At 35.9% G+C, this 21,502-nt stretch overlaps 1 protein-coding gene across 7 annotated transcripts in view; it reads right to left on the bottom strand.

Annotated features, from left to right (window-relative positions):
• Nucleotides 1-9,367, bottom strand: part of PPP3CB (protein phosphatase 3, catalytic subunit, beta isozyme) — a 35,871-nt gene extending 26,504 nt beyond the window's left edge. For 5 of the 7 annotated variants that reach the window (XM_014538375.1, XM_014538376.1, XM_005864665.2 and 2 more), the window contains exons 1-7: nucleotides 9,136-9,366; nucleotides 8,317-8,441; nucleotides 5,252-5,363; nucleotides 3,009-3,154; nucleotides 2,614-2,753; nucleotides 2,432-2,509; nucleotides 2,232-2,326 (exon numbers count right to left, since the gene is read on the bottom strand). In XM_014538375.1, the coding sequence (XP_014393861.1) occupies nucleotides 2,232-2,326; nucleotides 2,432-2,509; nucleotides 2,614-2,753; nucleotides 3,009-3,154; nucleotides 5,252-5,363; nucleotides 8,317-8,441; nucleotides 9,136-9,286 (847 nt within the window). In that variant the 5' untranslated portion in view covers nucleotides 9,287-9,366. Of the gene's footprint in view, nucleotides 1-2,231; nucleotides 2,327-2,431; nucleotides 2,510-2,613; nucleotides 2,754-3,008; nucleotides 3,155-5,251; nucleotides 5,364-8,316; nucleotides 8,442-9,135 lie in introns of all 7 variants that reach the window. The other 2 variants (XM_005864666.2, XM_014538379.1) reach the window with 2 other exon arrangements.
• Nucleotides 9,368-21,502: the final 12,135 nt, after the last annotated feature.

Raw genomic sequence — 21,502 nt, 5'->3', positions numbered from 1 at the left:
ATATATTAAAAAAAAAAAAAAAGAAAAAGAAAAACCCATCCCTAAAGTACCAGAAGAGGGAATATTATAGCCAAATAACTCAAAGATAACATATTCATCTCAATTTTAGGTATCTTTCTAATGTTTCAATATATTTATATAAATAATATCTTAAATTAACTGATGTATGTTAGATGGGCTAGGTTCTAATCTAAGCTACAGTACATACTAGCTTCACCATGCTTGGTAAATTATTTAATTAATCTATTTCTCATTTATATAAAGGACTAGTATGTCCAACTTGCCTACCTCAGAAGTTTGTTTTAAGATCAGAGAATAATGTATTTTGCATGAAAATACATAAAAGTATAAAATACTTTGCAGATATTATAATTATGTGGAGACTTTTTTTTCATTTGAATAAAAAGCACTGAAATGCAGATGTTAAATTCCAAGATTTGAGATTCTGGCTAATATAGAATCACAACTAACATGTTTGTTTCTTTTATGAAATTCCCATGAAATAAAAGTATTTTAAATTTAGCCTCAGAAATTAAAAGTTGATACCAACCTTTCAGCTTAAAAAAAAGGAGAATCTAGAAAATTGTCTTACATAGAGAATGAAACATTACAAACATACGCATACCACATAAGCACTCAAATCATTAACACTATGTACAGACTCAGAACTACCAATAGACATTTGATTTTGACAAGACAGATTCAATGGTTTGAGTTTCTTTTCTGAGTACTAAGAAAAGTGATCCCTTAACCTCCTGAGTCAAACTGGCAAAGGACAACTGTAAGGAAGTAGTCAAACGAGCACTGAACACTAGCTTCGTTAATACTGACAAGAGGAAGTCACAATTAAGAAATGAGGGCACTAGTAGAAAGTTAAATGTAGCATTTGATTCTGTTCTTGAGAATGTAATCAAAACTTAAGGTTGGTTTCTCCTAAAAAATGAAGACATACCTCATAAGGTATTTTTACAAAAGTCTAAAAATTTACAAACCAAAATACAATTTTAAATATTTTAGCACTGGCATAATTGTTAGAGGCTGCATTGATACCAGCTTCTAAAGATGAGCAACTCAATTAGCATCAATAGTTTGGTTGATTTGGTAATTAACATAGTATTAAGTTCCTGCAGCACATTCTGTATCAAAGTTATTATATAGCATTCTACAGTTTGACCACCTCTGGCAAATGTTTTAATCTTTTAACCATCACCTCCAATCATCCAAAGAACTCTTTCTCACTCTGCTCCTCTTCTGAACTCACACTAGGACCCATATTTAACAATGACCTCATTATCTCTCTAAATGTACTTTTATAGTCTGTTCTTTCTTCCTGGCACATCCACTCCAGTCTGATCCTTGAAACTATGGCATAGTACACTGAATTCCAGACACATCAAGAGAGAATAGGAGCTGACTTAATATCCTCTTCTGAAAATGTGAACTACGTAAACATACTCAAGCTCATCTTCAATGACCTTGGCACACACTTAACTAGATTAAAATCTTTTGATATCATCTGTCAAATAGCTATGTTCAAAGTTAAGTGAAACCCAATTACTATTATGCACAGCTCAAATTTGAAGGGAAGGAGGGGGAATGGAAACCAATGGAATAGAAGGTAAAAAAAAAAATTAAGAAAAAGGAAGACAAAACAGTAAAAAGAAAAGAAAGGGAAGAATGTATCACTGAAAGGAGGTCAGAGCAAATGAATCAAAGAAAGCTCAATTACAAATCTTCATGGGGCAGTGATAAGACTGTGGAGGTAAAAGCAGGAAATAAGAAAGGGAAAGAGAACCTAGATCAGTGAACATCAAACAAGAAACATGATAAACTAAACAACTATACAATATAAATACACGAAATGGTCAAAGCAGCAGCAGTAGCTTTATGTAAACAAGAAAACATTCTCTTGATTATAAGGGGAAAGATTTAAGAAAGGGAAGTTTGAGAAAAATCATATTTGGTTTTGCTTGACGTACTTAACTCAGCATTCTTTTACAAGACAGCTTTTATAAGTAACAAGTTGTGGAATGGTTACACATGACTTAAGTTTTACATTTTGGATTTTTATTTCTTGATCTCACCCCTCCCTTATATCTTACACCTTTTTATAAGGAGATTTGGGTAGTTATAGATTCAAACAATGCCCGCTTTCTATTATATTTTTTAAAAAAATAAGTCAATTAAAATGCTAAGTTGTTTAACAATTTTTTTTATCAACAACATCTTACCTTTATTATTGTAGACATCTAAGTAATTAGGTGCCGAAAAAATTGTTATTAATGAAGGGAACCCTGTAGTTTGACTTTTTCTGTACATTCTATAGCTGCAAAACAAATAGCTTAATATGCATCGTAAAGCATCAATCATTGTTACTAAGTTTGATTTGTACATAAGGTGTTAATTTGGGTCAGGGAAACAGAATTCTTACCCTGCATCTTGAGCTTCATGAGCTCTAATAATCGATAACAAATTATTGTTTTGCAAAAATTCACATACTGCTGGATAGCTGTGGGGGGAAAAGAGTAAATTAAGTAAAATAATGGTTTTCTATGTGAAGTATATTCTATTTTAACAACTAAAATGTGATTAAGCTTGGATATTTTTCCTTACTTATAAAAATAAGAACATCCTCGAACTGTATTGTGACTAAAATGTTCCTGTGATTTTTCATTTCCAAAATCTTCAGAAGGATCAGACCATAACAAGTCACACATTGGTCCAAATGCAGGTGGCTCTTTGAATCTATCTAACTGTGAAAGAAAGAAACAAACAGAAATAACTTGTCAAAAAGTGAGAATAGAATAGACATAGGAAAGTGATACCAACTTTGAATACTGTCCATACCACATTGTTTTGAATGGTTAGAAGGTATTTCCTTAAAATATCAGTATAGTAATTTTTACGATACCTAATATTAGCAGTGAAGAGAAGTTTGAAGCATCTACTTTCTACCCAACAAAGTACTAAAGATAGGAGTCAACCTTGGAATGAAATTATGTACTTACTCTCCTAATATCATCCAGTGTGTGGATTTCTGGTGAAAGTCCACCATGAACACAAAGAAATTGTTGGTTTAGAAGTGCAGCAAGAGGCAGGCTATCAAAAGCTTCCATACAAGCTTCATAGACTCTTTCTGAATATTTAATTTTACCTAGAAAAAGGAAAAATTAAATTGAAAATTACATTACTAGTCGATCATTTTGAAAACATATGCACTTGACTATTAACACAAAGGCAAGGAAACGAAAGACAGAAAATAGCCAAGTGGGGGCCAGAGGTTGAGAACACGTGAAGGGGTGACTATAAAAGGCAGCAAGAGGAATTTATAAAATGGTATCATGACTGTGATGATGAGCAAAATCTCAGAATTAAACACAATAAAGAGTGAGGCAAGCATCTAGCTCTATAAAAATCAACAAAGATAATCAATGTTATCGGTCTTATACAAAATATTTGCTCTTCTAGATTTATTTTGGGTATGCAGCAGATAGTCATAAAATATTACAAAAAATAAGTTAAATCTCTAAAAATAGCTCAACCCTTCACCTTTTAAGCCAAGTAAAGCAAAATTAGAACTATACTTAAAGCTAAAACAGTTTTAATATTTTATTTTATTCTAAGTGTCAGTGACTACTTTGTTGTTATAAGCAAGACTACTATATCATCACTACAGAACTCAAGGTCAATCCAATTAAAAAATAAATAAAAGAAATATCTTTTTCATATGTTGAAGAAACAGAGGGGTTCAAGTCCATAACCAATGCTTAAAATGGGCAGTGAAGCTGAAAGTCAATATAACACAAGACAAAACTCCACCAAATCAAACTTGTCATTTACTTTTAAGATAGCATACCATTCTTTCACTCTTTTATACCTTTAAATGCCTAGATAGTTTGTTTTTGGTGGAATTTGGGTGAGTGGTTTGTTAATTATCTAAAGAGGGGGAGCGTAGTTCCTATTTTCCTTTTTAATATTGTAACATTCAAATGAGAAAATCTATATCCAGCCACCAGATGTCCTAAACGGATAGTCTATTAGACCAGTTTTCCAGCATTATCCTATATAATAAAAGCCTAATATGCTAAGTGTCTTGTCGTCTATTCAACCAATCAAAGTGTAATATGCTAATGATATGCTAAGGCCGCTCAACCGCTCGCTATGATGTGCACTGACCACCGGGGGCAGACACTCCAACTGGTTGGTTAGCTTGCTGCTGGGGTCTGGCTGATGGGGACTGAGCAAGATGGGCCAGACATGCCCTGGAGCCCTCCCGTGGTCCCTCCCTGGCTGGCCAACCTCCCGCGTCCCTCCCGAATCCCGATCGTGCACCGGTGGGGTCCCTTGGCCCGGTCTGCGCCCTCTCACAATCTGGGACCCTTCAGGGGATGTCGGAGAGCTGGTTTTGGCCCGATCCCACAGGCCAGACTGAGAGACCCCACTGGTGCATGAATTCGTGCACCGGGCCTCTAGTGATTTAATAAACATTTTAATTTGATTGCTTGGTTGCTTTTAGGGCAAATTTTAATTTGATTGCTTTTAGGTAAAGCATGCACTTTCTCATATTCATTTAGATTATCTGCCTGATCCTTGAAGTTATATGACTTTGCCTTATCTGCAATTACCTACCACTTTTTCTTCCTTCACTGGAAGTCTCTACTAATATGATCTTTACTGGATCATGTTTGAGTCTCAATAATTCTGAAATTATCTATTTTTAGAACTTAACTCTAAGGTTTAATTATTAACTTAACTACCACACAGCTATAAGGTGTGAAAAATGGCCAAACATTATTCTATACCATGTGATTGCTTATAACTACTCGATTACCACTGCTATAATAATTTAAGAGAGAAATGGGGTACACATTACAGGCTAAGAATGCCAATTCATTAATAGCATGTTTCAAAAAATCTGCAATGATGACAGGATGAACAATTTGTTAAGAAATTTCATAGGAATGCCTCAATATTGGGGGACAATAATTGCCAATGCAACAACAATTTCTTTTTAGTTTTATCCTTCCTGTTAATATTACTATATATAAAACTCAAAACTGTTCTTAAGTACATATGTTAGAATAAAATGCCATTAAACACTAGAGAGTTCCTGACAATCTTCCTCAACTCTTTACATGTTTGTACACAAAATCTGTTCTTATATATTATACTATAAAATCGTCAAACTCTTACTATCCATGTCACCCAAAAAGAATGAGGAAGTGAAAATATTTCTGATGGCAGTACTCACATTCCTGCTTAAAGGTAAAATATTCAGTAAGGTGTCTGCATTCATGATTGCCTCTCAGAAGAAATAATGTGCTTGGGTATAGTATCTTCAGGACCCATAAATATAAGACACACTGCAAAAGAAAATGTTTCCAGTGAATTTATCTTATATTTGTGTTTAACTTAGTTGCTTGATCATTGCTCCTTTTCCTCTAACCCTATTATACTTACATTCTCTATTACTCATTATTATCTTTTTTCTTTGTTCCTAACTAAAATGTAAACTCCTAGAAAAGTACCTAGCCAACAGAAAAAGATCAATAAATATTTGTTGAATGAATGAGTCAATCTATTTAACTACTTTAGATTTACAAATTGTTTGCTGTAAAAACAATTAGCAGGTTGGTCTCTTTCTTAAGTAGATCAACAAATAATAATGTAAAAAATTATAGCAGCTAACATTTATTGAGTACTTACGATGTATCAAGCACTGTAAAATTAATCCTGCTCACTTATTTCTCTAACCCTATGATGTAATATTATTTCTATTTTACAACTGAGGAAACTAAAGCAGAGTTTAAGTAACTTGTCCAAAATCATGAAACTTGTAAGTAATGGAGATAGAATTCTGATCCTCTGATGTTAAGCATTAGGGCTAGGCCATGCTACCTAATGAAGGAAATAGCCACGTTTATGTTTATTTTGTAATAAGCAAATACTTTCTCTAAATAGATTTAACATAAGAAACAGAGTCACATTTTACTTATTTGGTTAAAAAAATAAGGAAGGACTATTTACTATGGAAATAATCTTGGTTTATATTACATATATAAAAAGAAAAAACAAACTTTATTTTTAACAAGGTCTACTGAAATATGTAACTATTCACACCTTCATTTTATTCACAAGAAAAGAAGAATTAAACCAGAAAAATACTTATTAAAAAATAGTTATTAAAGAATTACCTGTCCTTCTTGCATATTTTGATTCTTTGTTATTTTCCTTTTATAACAATAAAATGTATTAAGAGTCAGCTACAAGGGCATACACACCACCATGTTCAGTTACCAACTAAGTTTCCTAAAAATGTTTATTGTTTTTGTCAAAGCCCCAGTCTTTTTGTTAAAGACTATTATCTGTTTTTCTTGAAGCCTTGAGGGAAGATTGAGGGGGCTGATAATGAAACTATGAATGGGAGGAAGTACTCAGGATAATAAAGTTCCTAAGCGAATTTCAGTGGACAGAGTGCTGAACTCCCTTGGCCACTAGGTATCCTAGCATACTTCAGGGAGGTTGACAAAAAAAACTGAAGAAAGGGATATAAACAATGGTAATCAGCATGGAAAGTCACCAGGTTAAGTCTTCAATATTTACCAGGAGAGGTGGGTTAAGAGCATAGGCTTGGAGTCAGATTGCCTGACTGCAGCTATTACTAACAATGTGACCTTGGGCAAGTTTACTTAACCTTTCCAAGCCTGCAATTCCTCATCTCTAAAGTGGATAAAATAGCAGTACTCACCTCCTAACATTGTTGTGAGGATGAAATTAATCAATGTGTGTTAAGTCCTTAGAACATGCTTGGAACATATAAAATGCTCAACACAAGTATCTATTGGTAGACCTTTTATCCAGCAACTTTACCTTTAGGAATCTTTCCTACAGAAATAATTGGGCAAGTATGCAAAGATGCATAAATAACTTGGCTTAATGAAGCATCATTTGTAATGGAAAAAAACTGCAGAACACCTTAAGTATCTAACAATAAGGAGTTTATTAAATCTATTGTGGTTTGTTTATTCAATGGGATACAATGCAGCTATTAAAAATGATGCTGTATAGAACAGACTGTCAAATCTCAGAGGGAAGGTGGGGGTGAGTGGATGGGAAGAGATCAACAAAAGAACTTGTATTACATATGCATAACCCAGGGACATAGACCAGCCGTGGGCAAACTATGGCCTGCGGGGCGGATCCGGCCCGTTTGAAATGAATAAAACTAAAAAAAAAAGACCGTACCCTTTTATGTAATGATGTTTACTTTGAATTTATATTAGTTCACACAAACACTCCATCCATGCTTTTGTTCCGGCCCTCCGGTCCAGTTTAAGAACCCATTGTGGCCCTCGAGTCAAAAAGTTTGCCCACCCCTGACATAGACAATAGTGTGGTGAAAGACTAGAAGGGGCCAATGGGAGAAAAAAGGGGACGTATGTAATACTTTCAACAATAAAGACTTAAATTTTTAAAAAAAGAAAAAATGATGCTTTAAATTTATATTTACTGACTTGGAATACTTCGCAGTATAAGGGTGTGTGAAAAAAAGCTAGTTACAGAAAAATATTATAATATAGTCTCATTTTCATTCAAAAAAGGAGAGTATATAAATGTCAAATTATGTTATATGCCCGAAATGTAATCTTACAAATTTTAAAAAAATTTTAAAAAGGAGATATATTAGAAAATACATATTGTTCTATTTTAACCTGATTTTATTTATATAATTTTTATTTATATAATTAGAAAAGTAAAAGTAGAAAAAGAATCATCTACCATTAAGTGATAATCAAAAGGTCATTTTAATGCCTCTTAAGTTTTTAAAAACAAATGAATAATTTCAGAATACACAGGATTCCATATGATATACTAGGGGTCTTAAGAGCTACAGAAGGAGGAATAGAAGTACTAGGGTTTAAGCAATAAATGCATTATAATGTGCTTTATTTAATCAGAGAAAATTCAATTACTCTTCTTTCACACAGGTTAATACCTTTAGGGCTAAGAGAGAGAAATAGCACTAACTCCTTAGGGCTACTAGATAACAGGGCAATATAGACCCCCCAGTTTGCTTATAATTTCCACTGAGAAAAATGGCAATTATATAAACAGAGTAATACAGGGAAATTAATAGATTATTTTGAATAACAGAAGAGGAATAAATAGTAGCTTTACCTAAAAACATCAGAAAATACTGAGGTATTAAAAAGAACCCAACACAGGTACTTTAAGAAACTTATTTTACTAGGAATTAATGAAAATCATCTATGATAACACTTAAAAGCAAATCAAATGACAGTACATGATTATTACCTCTATACTAAAATAACCTCTGTCCACATAATCACCAAGAAAAAGGTATCGTGTATTAGCAGGTGATCCTCCTACTTCAAAAAGTTTCATCAGATCAAAAAATTGGCCATGGATGTCACCACACACTGAAACAAGAAGATTATTAGATATGAAAAAAACACACTCTGAAATAACAAATTTTACTTAAATTCTAATTTATTTTACATAAGGGATAGTATAAATTCTATCAAGAAATGTCTGAGAAGGCAGTCATCTGTGAAGAATCATGATAGGGATGCTGTGTACCCAAGTGTTCATGTGCTCAAGATACAGAACAAGATGTAACAAAAGTAATAAAACTTGAAGCCAGCAACAAAATTTTCATCTATATTTTATAATGCTTCTCTTTAGAAAACCAACCATGTGTGTCTTAGGATGACAAAATTATAATGATGGCAGTAAAAACGCCAATCTAACTCAATACTTTCTGTATACTTCTAAGTAATTATCTTTGATATCTGATATGATATTTAGGTATTTGTCCCTAATGACAGAAAGCAAAGTAATTAAGTATTTATTGAATCAAACTGAATTATGGCCACACAACCAATGAAACCTTCAAAATAGCATATTAGACTAACTTCTGCACTCAGATTATTTAGGATCATATTTATTCACTGAAAATAGGGGAAAACTTTAAAAAATAATGTAAATTTCAAGATAATGTCCATGTAATATTAATTTAGTATATGCTATGATTAAAAAGGAGACAGCTCTATATCGAGGCAATTAAATAATGGTGTGATAAAAAAATAATATCCAAAACATAAATAAATGTACCTGTAATTGGAGCCTCTACTTCTATCATGGTTTTTTCTCTCCGAAGGATGGCAGCACCCTCATTGATAATTCTAAGTGCAATTTCTTCATCTACTCGACCTTCTTTTACTAAGTGGTTCTTCAGAACATCAACCCTAGGTATCCCATCCATATCAAATACTTCTTCAGATGTCAAGCGATGTGTTGGGGGGAAAGGGACAGCTGCAATTTTATTTTAATGAAGAAAAAATAAATCACTATATATTATATTAATATAAAACTAATAAATAGATCTAGGTAAGTAAGAGTAAAAAATAAAAAGGTGGTTTTTGTTCTTCATTTATTGGATAGAAGTCTTAATTTTTTAAAAGCCTTTTAAAAAAAAGCAAAGTATACTTCTTTTTATTAATCAGTATATAACATTTTGTTTGTTGAGAATTATTAGAGAAATGAATTGTCTCACAAAATTAAAGTTTTTTCAGGATAACCAGAGCTTTTTTCTTTAAGATAAAACACTTTTTTGGCAGAACTCTCAAAACATATCATACACTTTTCACCTCATATGAAGTACAACAAATATAACTTAATACTACATAAGCCTGAATAGACAGAAATCCCAAATATAAGGTGATCCACCATGGTCCTAATAAGAATATAAAAAACATTGTTTTCTGGCCAACTTGAATAGAAACTTTTAGGGATATAGATAAAACAGCCAAATGCTTTCTTATGAAATTTAAATTAATTTAGATGCATGCACAGATTTCAAACATTAATAAATCATGACAATTTTGAAATACTGCTTTTCTCCTACCTTCATGTTTCACAAAACACCCATTTGAAATAGTTATACACACCTTCAACATCAGTATATTCCTTATCATTGAGTCATTTTTTAAGTCATCTAATACTTTTTAAAAGCAAATTATCTTCACTTCCATTTAAGTTGTTTGAGAAAAAGCACTTTTTGAATATATGTAAAAAGTGATCATTGAAAATTTATCCTAAGCTACAGTCTTAACTACTGAAATAATTGGCCTTTTTACTCCTGTAGTACATATATATATAGTTTACACAAGTAATCACCAACTATACTGTTTTAAACTGATATTTTTTAAATGGAACAGAAAACAGGAAGGTATATTTTCAATGGTATCTAGCACAATTTGAAGTCATATATATATATAGCAACAATTACTATATATCTGTTGTTTATTTGATTCATTTTTCACTGAATCCAACAAGTGAGCTCTTTATGCATTCAAGATCACTGAAGTTGTTTTAGGCTCTTTATCAAATACTACTTTGTTTTTCAAAATAAAGAGAAATTTATAGTAAGAGTCTACATACAGACTCAAATGTAAGACAGCTCCCTCTTTTCTGAACTAAAACTTTTTGGGGGAAAAAACTCATATTCCTATACAGTTTATAGTATTTTCTTAATGTTTCATTGTGATTAGCAATTACTATATAGAAGACTGGAAATATAAAGGAACAACTGCTTCTTCCTATTTCATAACTTGGAGTAACTAAAGAAGGGGGCTGGGCTAGAATTACATTAATTATGGAAGAAAGAATAAAAAATAAGCACGTTCTCATACAAGGCAAAAAAAGAACTCGATCCTTTAAAAGTGCAGATGAGGAAAAAATTTTAGGAAAAACTCAATCCCTTAGAAGTGAGATAAGAACTGATGTAGAGGGATTGTCAACCACTTCTAAAAGATTCTGAAATCACCAATCCCTCTTGCTTTCTTCTTCTTTGTTTTGACACTTAGTAAAACAAAACTTGAACTTGCTCTTTCCCCCTTGATTAGAATACATTTATTCCCATTTCTTTTTACTACCTGAAACAGGCATTGAATACATTTAATTCCCTCAAATATACTATTTCTAGATTCTAGTAAAATAAAAACCTTTGCTAAAATATGTTTTTCTCCAACTAAAGATTAAAAAGCCCAGCTGGTGTGGCTCCGTGGTTGAGCACTGACCTATGAACCAGGAGGTCATTGGTTCCATTCCCGGTCAGGGCACAAGCCCAGGGTTTCAGGCTCAATCCCCACAGGGGAGTGCAAGAGGCAGCCGATCAATGATTCTCATTGTTAATGTTTCTCTCTCTCTCTCCCTCTCCCTGATATCAATAAAAACATATTTAAAAAAATTACACAAACTATTATATACTAGTGGCCCAGTGCACAAAATTCGTGCACATTAAAAGGGAATAATTAGAGGAAATGTTTTAATATTGCTATTTGCCCTTTCTCTATAATAGAAATGTCAGAGATGAAAGAAAATTAGTAAAATGTATATGAAAATCTTCCACCTGTCAGAGTCTGGGGCACGCCGTGGGACCCAGAGTCAAGCCCCTGCCCACTCGCGTGCACCTCGAAATCATGTGAGACCCAGACCCAGCTGGCCCCACCCCTGTCAAGCCCCGCTGGGCTGGGCGGAGGTGCACAGCCTCAGGTTCCCAGGCCCAGCGGCCCAGCCCAGGGCAGGGGGCACACCTTGAGGTCCCCGTCAAGCCCCGCTGGGTGGGGGGCGCGGCCTGAGGTCCTCTATCCAGCCCCGCATGTCAGAGGGCACAGCCTGAGGTCCCCCAGCCTGCGCTGGGGTGGGGGTGTGCCTTGAGGTACCCTGTCAAGCCCCGCAGGTGGGGGGCATGACCTGAGGTCCCCTGTCAAGCCGGGCATGGTGGGGGGTGCAGCCTCAGGTCCCCCAGCCCGGCACCAGGGCGGGGGGTGCGGCCTGAGGTTCCCCGGCGCCACGCAGCCTCAGGTCCCTACTGATGGCTTGTTATAGCTCGTTATGGGAATCCCGCCTCCGATGTGGTTACGGCCATCTTGTATTACGGGAACCCTGCCTCCACTGTGGTCACAGCCATCTTGTGTTACGGGAACCCTGACTCTGCTGCGAGCACAGCCATCTTGTGACGGCATGATGGAGTGAGGGTCAATTTGCATATTACCTCTTTATTATATAAGATGATATAACCAAATTTGCCTTCATCAGTAAACCAACTGTTTAAAAGCTACAGAAATTAACAATTGATTACTCAATAAATCAAAAGTTACTGTGGGGACACAAAAATGAGAAGTTTAAATATTTCTTAAATATAAATTTCTGAGATCAAGATAAGATCATATTTTTCTCATTAGGCCAAGAGAATTTCTTAATCACTTTACTTAGGAAAACAGGCACTGTTTAAGAGGCTGCATTCTAGATTATGTATACTTCATAATAATCAACAATTCCACTAATAAATGAATTCTGTCAAAATATAGAACTTCTTAAAAATCTATCTGGTGCCCTGACCGGTTTGGCTCGGTGGATAGAGCGTCGGCCTGCAGACTGAAGGGTCCCGGGTTCGATTCTGGTCAAGGGCATGTACCTTGGTTGCGGGCACATCCCCAGTAGGGCGTGTGCAGGAGGCAGCTGATCGATGTTTCTCTCCCATCGATGTTTCTAACTCTCTATCCCTCTCCCTTCCTCTCTGTAAAAATCAATAAAATATATATATAAAAAAAAAATCTATCTGGTAGCCCCCACCCATCTTGTTCCAGTCAGCCAGTCATCAGTTGGCACTGCATATTTTCATGCATGTTGTGAAAGTCACACTGAGGTATTACCCCCGCTTTAACCAAGAGCCAAAATGTCTTTATTTATGGGGTGGGGGGTGCGGGAGTGGAGGATAAACTGCCTCCATGCTCATCAGTAAGTTATCTATAGACCTATGCTTTTTCACTTCTTTTTCAACTCAAGGCACACTTTTACATTTCAGGACCAGCTGGGATACCTTTTATTTATTTACTAGAGGCTGAATTTCGTGCACGGGGGGAGGGGGTCCCTCAGCCTGGCCTGCACCCTCTCGCAATCTGGGACCGCTGACTCCTAACTGCTCGCCTGCCTGCCTGCCTGCCTGATCACTCCCAACACCTCTGTCTGCCTGCCTCATTGCCCCTAACACCTCTGCCTGACTACCTGACTGCCCCTAACCACTTTCCCCTGCTGGCCTGATCGCCCCTAACTGCTCTCCCCTGCCGGCCTGATCACCCCTAACCACCTCTGCCTCGGCCCCCACCACCAGGGCTTTGTCTGGAAGGACGTCTGGAAGAAGTCTGGTCTATCTGGTCTAAATAGCATATTACCCTTTTATTAGTATAGATTTTTTTAAGTCCTCAACTGAGGATATTTTTTCCATTGATTTTTTTTAGAGAGTGGAGGGGGAGAGAGAGAGAAACATTGATGTGGGAGAGACACAAGGAGTGGTTGCCTGGGCTGGGGATTGAGCCCTGCAACCAGGTACGTGCCCTTGACTGGGAATAGAACCCACAGCCCTTCAGTCTGCAGGCCAAAGCTCTATCCACTGAGAAAACCAGGCCAGGGCTGGAATACTTTTAAGGAATCGGTACAAGTTAAGGAGTGAAGAAATGCCACCCTAGATAAAAGTTAGGTAAAAATTATGGAAGATCAGTGTTGTTCTAACAACACAAACTGAAAGTGGAGAACAGGGAGTTTCAAAATAATATGTTTTAATATATCAGTACATAAGAAAATAAGAGGAAAAAGGCATGTGCTCTTTGGCAGGTAGGAAAGGAGCTTTAGCAAGTGGTCTAATCAGGCAAAAGAAAACTTACCAAATAGAATTTGGCCTAATAAGGTATTAATTATTGACCCTATTGGTCAATAGAGGGTTCAATATTTTTCATCAAAAATTAATATTATCACCCTAGCTGGGTAATTCAGTTCGTTAGAGCATTATCCCAATACGCTAAGGTTTCAAGTTTGATCCCTCGGTAGGGCACATACAAGAATCAACCAATGAATACATAAGTAAAACAACAAATCGATGTTTCACGTACTCTTTCTAAAATCAATCAATAAAAATATTTTAAAAATTAATATTCTCAAATTACTTTGTTTGGCAACTTCTAATTTTAAAGCATTTCCATCTATTTTCAGGCTTTCAAGAGGTTTTTCTTTTTTATTTCTAATTCATCTTCAGTCCATTATTCCTGCTTTCCTAGGTTTTTCTTCCTATACATTTTTCTCCTTATTTTCAGACTATTTTTCCTGCTCTTCTATATTTGTGATAGGGAAAAACCAGAACATAAATGTATGTAATTGTAATGTAAATGGTCAATAATTGAAATGGCTAAAATGGAGGATTAGCTGGAACAACCTAAAGGGCTATAAAAATCACATCAAATCACCAAGTTTCCAACACTAGCAAACCTGATTTGATAATATTCATTTTGACCAAACTGTCCTGTTCAAAAACTTTCTTTAACCCAAATTTTACCATGATGAGCATATCTTTTTAGTAATCAATAACATTCACAGGGTATTTCATTCAGATTTAATGTATTGGTGCTAAAAAACAAGGCCTAAAAAAGATTTAATTTAGGAAGTTGTAAAAATAAACCAGGAACACAGATTGATCAGGGATGTGGGAGGGACAGAGATCTTATTTTTCTACTACTGAGTAAGAAATCCTGAAAATTAATCCTGTTCCCCAAGTATAAGCAAAGGCTGCAAACGATTAGGCCCCCTGAGGCTTCCAACACCAATTAGGTTGCAGCCAGTGCCAAATGAACAACTTTACTCCAAAGTGCCATTCAGATGCCTATGCTGCTATTGGCAACGATGTAAAATGAAGTCCCCCCTGTCATCTATACTTCTGAATTTTTCTTTGTATTTTTTTTAACTTAAAAAAATTTTTTTTATTGATTTCAGAGAGGAAGGGAGGGGGACGAGAAAGATAGAAACATCAATGATGAGCATTATTGATTGGATGCCTCCTGCATGCTCCCTACAGGGGATAAAGCCCACAACCAGGACATGTGCCCTGATGGGGAATCAAACCATGACCTTCTGGTTCATAGGTCAACTTTCAACCACTGAGCCACACTGGCTGGGCTCTCTGTATTTCTTTCACTTATTCCATGCCATCCTCTGGCTGTTCTCCTCCCTCTGAATCTTTTTCACTGAGGCCTCTAGAATTCCCATTACAAGGAAAAAAAAAAAAAAAAAAAAAAAATCCACCCCTCCCCGCCCCCATTTTACTCTTTGTTCAAAGAACTCTTGTCTTCATCTCTCTAGCTTAATTAAATCTTAGTTCCCCTGAAGGACATTTCTCAAACACATTTTTCAAAGTGAACACTCCTCATTAATCCACACTCCACTACTCCAGCAGAGAAAAAAAGTTCAGTCTTTAGCTCCCCATTACCACTTCCAACATCATCACTTCACTGAGGAAAAAAACACCTCCTCCTTTGAAGTCCCTGCCTTTGTTAAACTTCTAGTCATCTCTCATATGAAACTCACAATATATAGGAATGAGGAGTAAGGGAGAATTACTTGTTTTGTGTTGTTTTTTCATGTTTTTATTGATTTTAGGGAGAGAGGAAGGGAAAAGGATAAAGAGATAGAAACTTTGACCAGCTGCCTCCTGCACGTCCCCTACTGAGGATTGAGCCCAGGCATATGCCCTGACCAGGAATCAAACTGGCGACATCTTGATTCATAGGTTGATGCTTAACCACAGAGCCACACCGGCTGGGCTGGGTTATTTTTAAGATCAGAGACTTAACTATGTTTATCTGCTCAAAGGAAAGACCCAATGGAGAGTCAGAGGCAGAAGAAACAGAATAGGGGGACGTGCGTGGGGTATGGGATTCAGAGCACAGAGAGAATGTTTAGTATTGGATGGGAGGAATACCTCTTCCCTGAGATAGGAAGAAATATAAAGGTAGCTATCCCTTATTTTGACAACTAAGCTTCTTGAAAAAGTAATCTACAACGGATATCTTCATCTTCTCACTTTTTGTCTATTTTCCTTTGGTCCTGGAAAACTGGGGAGGGAATTTCCCCCACTCCTCCTGGAATTACTACGACCTTTTCAATTATTCCCATACTCCACAATAATCAGAATACTTATTCCAAAATTCAACATTCTTGCCCTGGCTGGTGTGGCTCAGCTGGTTGAGCACCAAAGGGTTGCCAGTTCAATTCTCAGTCAGGGCACATGCCCAGGGCTGTAGGCTCAATCCCCAGTTGGGGGCAAGCAGGAGGTAGCCAATTGATATTACTCTCTCACACAGATGTTTCTCTCCCTCTCCCTTCCTCTCTCTCTAAAATCAATAAAAACATTTTAAAAAATTCAGCATTCTCCTGTTTCAAGACAGGTTTCATTACATAATATCTAAATTCTTTATCCTAACATGGCATACAAGATTCTGTGATCTGACCCTTCCCTACATTTCCAACCCTCATCTTTTGCACTACCTCACGTTCCACATATATCCTACACTATGGACACTTTATTTTCATTTTTTAAATTACATCGTTTTAAAATTTTTACCTTGCATGCCTGTTTGGGGGTACACTATTCCTATCTTTTGCCTAATTTCTCCTTGTACTTAAACTCATTTCAGTGTTCCAATTATTGAAAAATTTTCCTAATGTTTCCAGACGAGGTTAAGGTCACCACCTCCTTTGTGGTTCCATAGCATAACATTTGATGCACCTATATCGTGGCACTTAGCAACTTCACTGTAAATATGTTTCCCCTATGAGCTTATGAGCTCCTTGAAGGGAGGGGGCTGTCTTTCATCTCTACATACCTAGAGATTGGAACATAGGTAACTAATAAATGTTTACTGAATTGAAGATATACTACAGCTCCTAAAATATTTGTATATCTTGATACTAATTTATAGCGATAAAGACATACTTATAGTGCTTTATTTATAGTTAAAGTATTTTCACATACATAATCCTGTATGATTCTCAGAGACATCCTGTGTGTTTGTAGGGCAGGTTTTATCTCCATTTCACAAATGAGGTAATAGTTTTGACTTAAATGACTCAAAGTATTTCAACTAACTGGGTTTGAATCCCAGCTCTACCTTAACAACCATGGTAGAGCCATGACTGCAATTGAGATCTTCAAATGCTAATCCAATACCATCTGTCTTATACTAACGTGATGACAATGCTTTTGTAACTAAAAGACTCATCAGAAGTCTTCTTAATCATGAAAAACGGTCGCCAGAGGTAGAAGCATGCATTGGCCACATGCTCTTAAAGGAAAAGGTTCAATAAATCCTATAGTACTGTCTTCAAAATTTCAAAGTATCCTTTGGGTTCCTTTTAATTTGTGGTGGTTTTGTGAATACAATACCTTTCCGTCAAAACTGATACCCTTTCCCAGCTTATTTTTGTTATATTACCATTCTCTGTCACTCAGACTTAAAATTTTGGTGTCGTTTTTTTAGGCTCCAAGTCCTATTTGTTCTTCATATGCTCATTTTCTTACATCTCCATTACTGCAATCAATGTTAGCTAATTCAAGGTCTTACCACTTTGTGTACTAGAAAAATCTAAGTCTACTTTTTCTCCCCCTTGATTGTGTAAAGCACAGCTCAATTAACCTACTCAAAAACGTTGGGTAGTTTCTTAAAGGGGAAAAAAGCCTGAAACTTATTTTCTTTTTTAAAAAAATTTTTGTCTGATTTTGAGAGAGAGAGGAAGAGAGAGAAACATCGATCTGTTGTTCCACTTGTTTATGCGTTCATTGACTGATTTTTGTATGTGTCCTGAACAGGGATGGAACCCACAACCTTGGAGTATTGAGACAACACTATAACCAAGCTACCTGGCCAGGGCCTGGAACTTATTTTCAGGGGCCTTCTCAATTTGTCTTCACATGTCATTCTAATCTCTGCCTCTAAATTTAATCAATTCCTAAAGCAAAATTAGTTGGATTATTGTTTCCTTTAAAAAGTTTTGCTCTTCCACCTCTTTCATTCCCATATCCAATAACTGATCCAATATATATCTACCGTTTAATATTACTCATAAGTTGTGTCATATCTGGTTTCTCTCTTTCCATTAATTCATGCCTTGGTCATTCTGTATTTAAACTACACCATTAATCTTCTGACACCCTGATTTAAGCCTCTCCTCTTCTAACATTTTGTTCTACACACTACCACATTAGCTTTCAAAACTAAGATATTGGATCGTTCCTCTACTTTGAAACCTTCAATAATAATGGTGATGGCTACCATTGCTGAATACTTATCATGTGCCAGGCCAGACACTGTGGTACACACTTTACCTGGACTATCTTCATTAATCCTTCAAAACCCCCATAATATTACTTCATTACCTCTACTTCACAGATGAGAAAATTGAGGCTTAATGGTATTAAGAATATTGTCCACAGTAAAAAGGTTATTAAGGTAGAGCTGGGATTCAAACCCAGTCAGCCTAACTCTAGAACCTGTGTTCTTAATCATGCAGAGGTTATACTGTTTATTAGCTTAAGTCCTAGCCTTTCAACTGGTGTACAAAAGATCCCTCCAACTTCATCTCCTGCCATTACTTGCCAAGCACTTTATACACTGTCACATATTTCACGCTTTAAAAAAAACCCAACTCCATGCCTTTCTGCTGCTGTTTGTGCTACCAGAAAATATTTTCTCTACCCAGCCCTAACTTCTATCTAGAGAAATTCTACTTGTCCTTTAAGTCCCACCTCAAAACAGAAGCCTTGGTGATGCTTTCTCTCCAGGTAAGATAGTCAATCCCTTTTTTACAGCTCCAACAGCACTTTGTACCTAGTTCATTGTATTATTTATTACAATAATGTCTCCTCCTCTAGACTGCCAGCACTCCAAGAGAATCTATCTAACTTAATATATTTAATTCCCCAATGTCTAATATAATACCTGGTGCAAAGCAGGTACTTAATAAATGTTGCACAAATAACCGGTTCCAATCCTCTACTTATCTGAAACCTACCCATCCTTCAAGGCCTCTTTACTCCTATACAAACTCTTGCTAGACCACTCCAGTCCAGAGTCATCACAGCCTCCTTTGAACTCAAATAATTGCTGGCTCTGCCCCTTAGCTCACATTTATCAAACACACCCATCCATATGACATATAACCTTTCATGAGTACTTATTTCTCTAAGAACCAATACTGTATTTTATCTTTTTACACTTCTGTTGTTTTTCTACAGTTTTAGCATACAGCAGGCATTTAACAAATATCTCCCATTTGATTATTTGAGGTATCAAAATAAATTTTACATACCAAACAAGGATATCCAATTAGCTTCAGCTTATCTTATCTCTGTGTATAAGCATTTTTATGATGAAATAATGTAATATGATTGGCAGTAAAACATAACTCATTTAATAAATCAAGGTTCTTTTCACTAAACTTCCTTACAACTTTTCTGAAAATGTTTTTATTTCAGAGAGAGGAAGGGAGAGGGAGATAGAAACATCAATGATGAAAGAGAATCATTGATCAACTGCCTCCTGCATACCCCCGCCCTATTCGGGCTCAAGCCTGCAACTGGGGCATGTGCACTAACCAGGAATCAACCGAACTGTAACCTCCTGGTTCATAGGTCAACGTGGAACCACTGAGCAATACCAGCCTGGTGTTTACAACTTTTACCAATTCATTCAATGGCTCTGGAACCGGAACCTTTGCCTCACTAGTAAGCAGCTGTATTTCCTCCTTGGCATGTTCCTTCTAAGATGTCTTGTTACCACAGTGTGTTCTCTCTCTCTCATACACACACACACACACACACACACACACACGTCTCTGTTCCTTTGCTTTCTCTAGGACACATAGTACTGAAGAATTATTTTAGTAGGCTTAAGAATTTAATGGGGGTAGAAAAAAATAAAAAATCAATTTCAAGAGTTATCTTTTTACATAGGCAAGCCCACAAAATACCTCTAGTAAACAAAAATTAAAATTCAAGTTGGTTTAAAATATAATGAAATAGAATTAGCAAGAAACACTGAAGTAGCTATGTGACCCCAAGACCTATGTGTTTCATCTAAAAATCTGTAATGAGCCGGGCCAGTGGTGCTTAGTGGTTGAGCATCTATCTATGAACCAGGGGGTCACGGTTCAATTCCTGGTCAGGGCACATGCCAGGGTTGTGGGCTTGATCCCCTGTGTGGGAGGGGCAGCAGGCAGCCAATCAATGATTCTCTCTCATTGATGTTTCTATTTCTATCTCCCTCTCCCTTCCTCTCTGAAATAAATACAAATATTAACAAAAATAAAAATAAATAAAAATCTGTAATGAAAAATAAGCAATCCTAATAAAGCTAAGGTACTGGAAAACACTTTAGCCAAATGACCTAAGCAGGGCAGGCTAGCAACAGAACCTAAGTAAATCAAAGGTTGCCCATCAGAAATATATCAGCTTTAAAAAATTTAAAACACATACACTTCAGTGTTTTGGTTTAATCAGAAAATCTGATAATTTAAGAAATGAGGTTAAAAATATTTATATTGAATCCAAAAGAAAGTCACATTGTGTGTGCTAAAATGAACATACACACGATATAGACCAGTGATGGCGAACCTATGACACACATGTCAGAGGTGACACGCGAACTCATTTTTTTGGTTGATTTTTCTTTGTTAAATGGCATTTAAATATATAAAATAAATATCAAAAATATAAGTCTTTGTTTTACTATGGTTGCAAATAGCAAAAAATTTCTATATGTGACACGGCACCAGAGTTAAGTTAGGGTTTTTCAAAATGCTGACACGCCGAGCTCAAAAGGTTCGCCATCATTGATATAGACAATGCACTTTAAGTGATAAAGTACACTTTTTTAAAAAATTAAGACTAAAAGATTCAATCATCTCAAGGGACAATCTAGTCTTACAAATCTGGGTACATTTTTAAAGTATCTGGAAAGAAAAGGAAGTGTCTGTACAATTTAGGTCAAGCAAATATGGGGGGAGGGGAGAGCAATATACATAAAATTCAAAGCTTTATGCTTTAATTAATTACCCATACCAATTTTGTGGATGTGGCAGTAAGGCACTTATGCAGATGCAGTTAGCTATTTTTCCTAGTTTGTTTCTATTTTCTTATTTCCAACTTCTAAAAGAATAGAAACTATGCCTTCTATACTAGTGGGCTCAGAACTAAATTTGTTTTAACTAACCAGAAAACCTAATTACTCATTATTAGTGATATGGAATTACCACTAATAATTTCAGTGAAGAGCTAATTACATTTATACATGAATCACCTATAGTATTCCAATATCTCAAACTTCACATGAAGTGAATTTCAGACACCTGATATTCAACACTGAAAGACCTAGCTCCTCCCTTTAAAATCCATGTGACTATAAAATACAGGCCTCTTGACCAGAAGTGTTAAGAGTATAAAATTGAGAAAAGGAAAAGTTCCAGGGTATAAACGACTACTTGTATTCGATACCAACAATGGTCTCCATAATATTACTAATATGAAATGGTACAACTGCAAAACTAGCACATATTGTACTTTGTAAAAAATCTGGATTTTAACAAGTTTTAAAAT

This window comes from Myotis brandtii, unplaced genomic scaffold, assembly GCF_000412655.1.
Source record: "Myotis brandtii unplaced genomic scaffold, ASM41265v1 scaffold190, whole genome shotgun sequence".
In the NCBI taxonomy this organism is placed as follows: Eukaryota; Metazoa; Chordata; class Mammalia; order Chiroptera; family Vespertilionidae; genus Myotis; species Myotis brandtii.
This window is presented reverse-complemented; position numbering and strand designations above follow the sequence as displayed.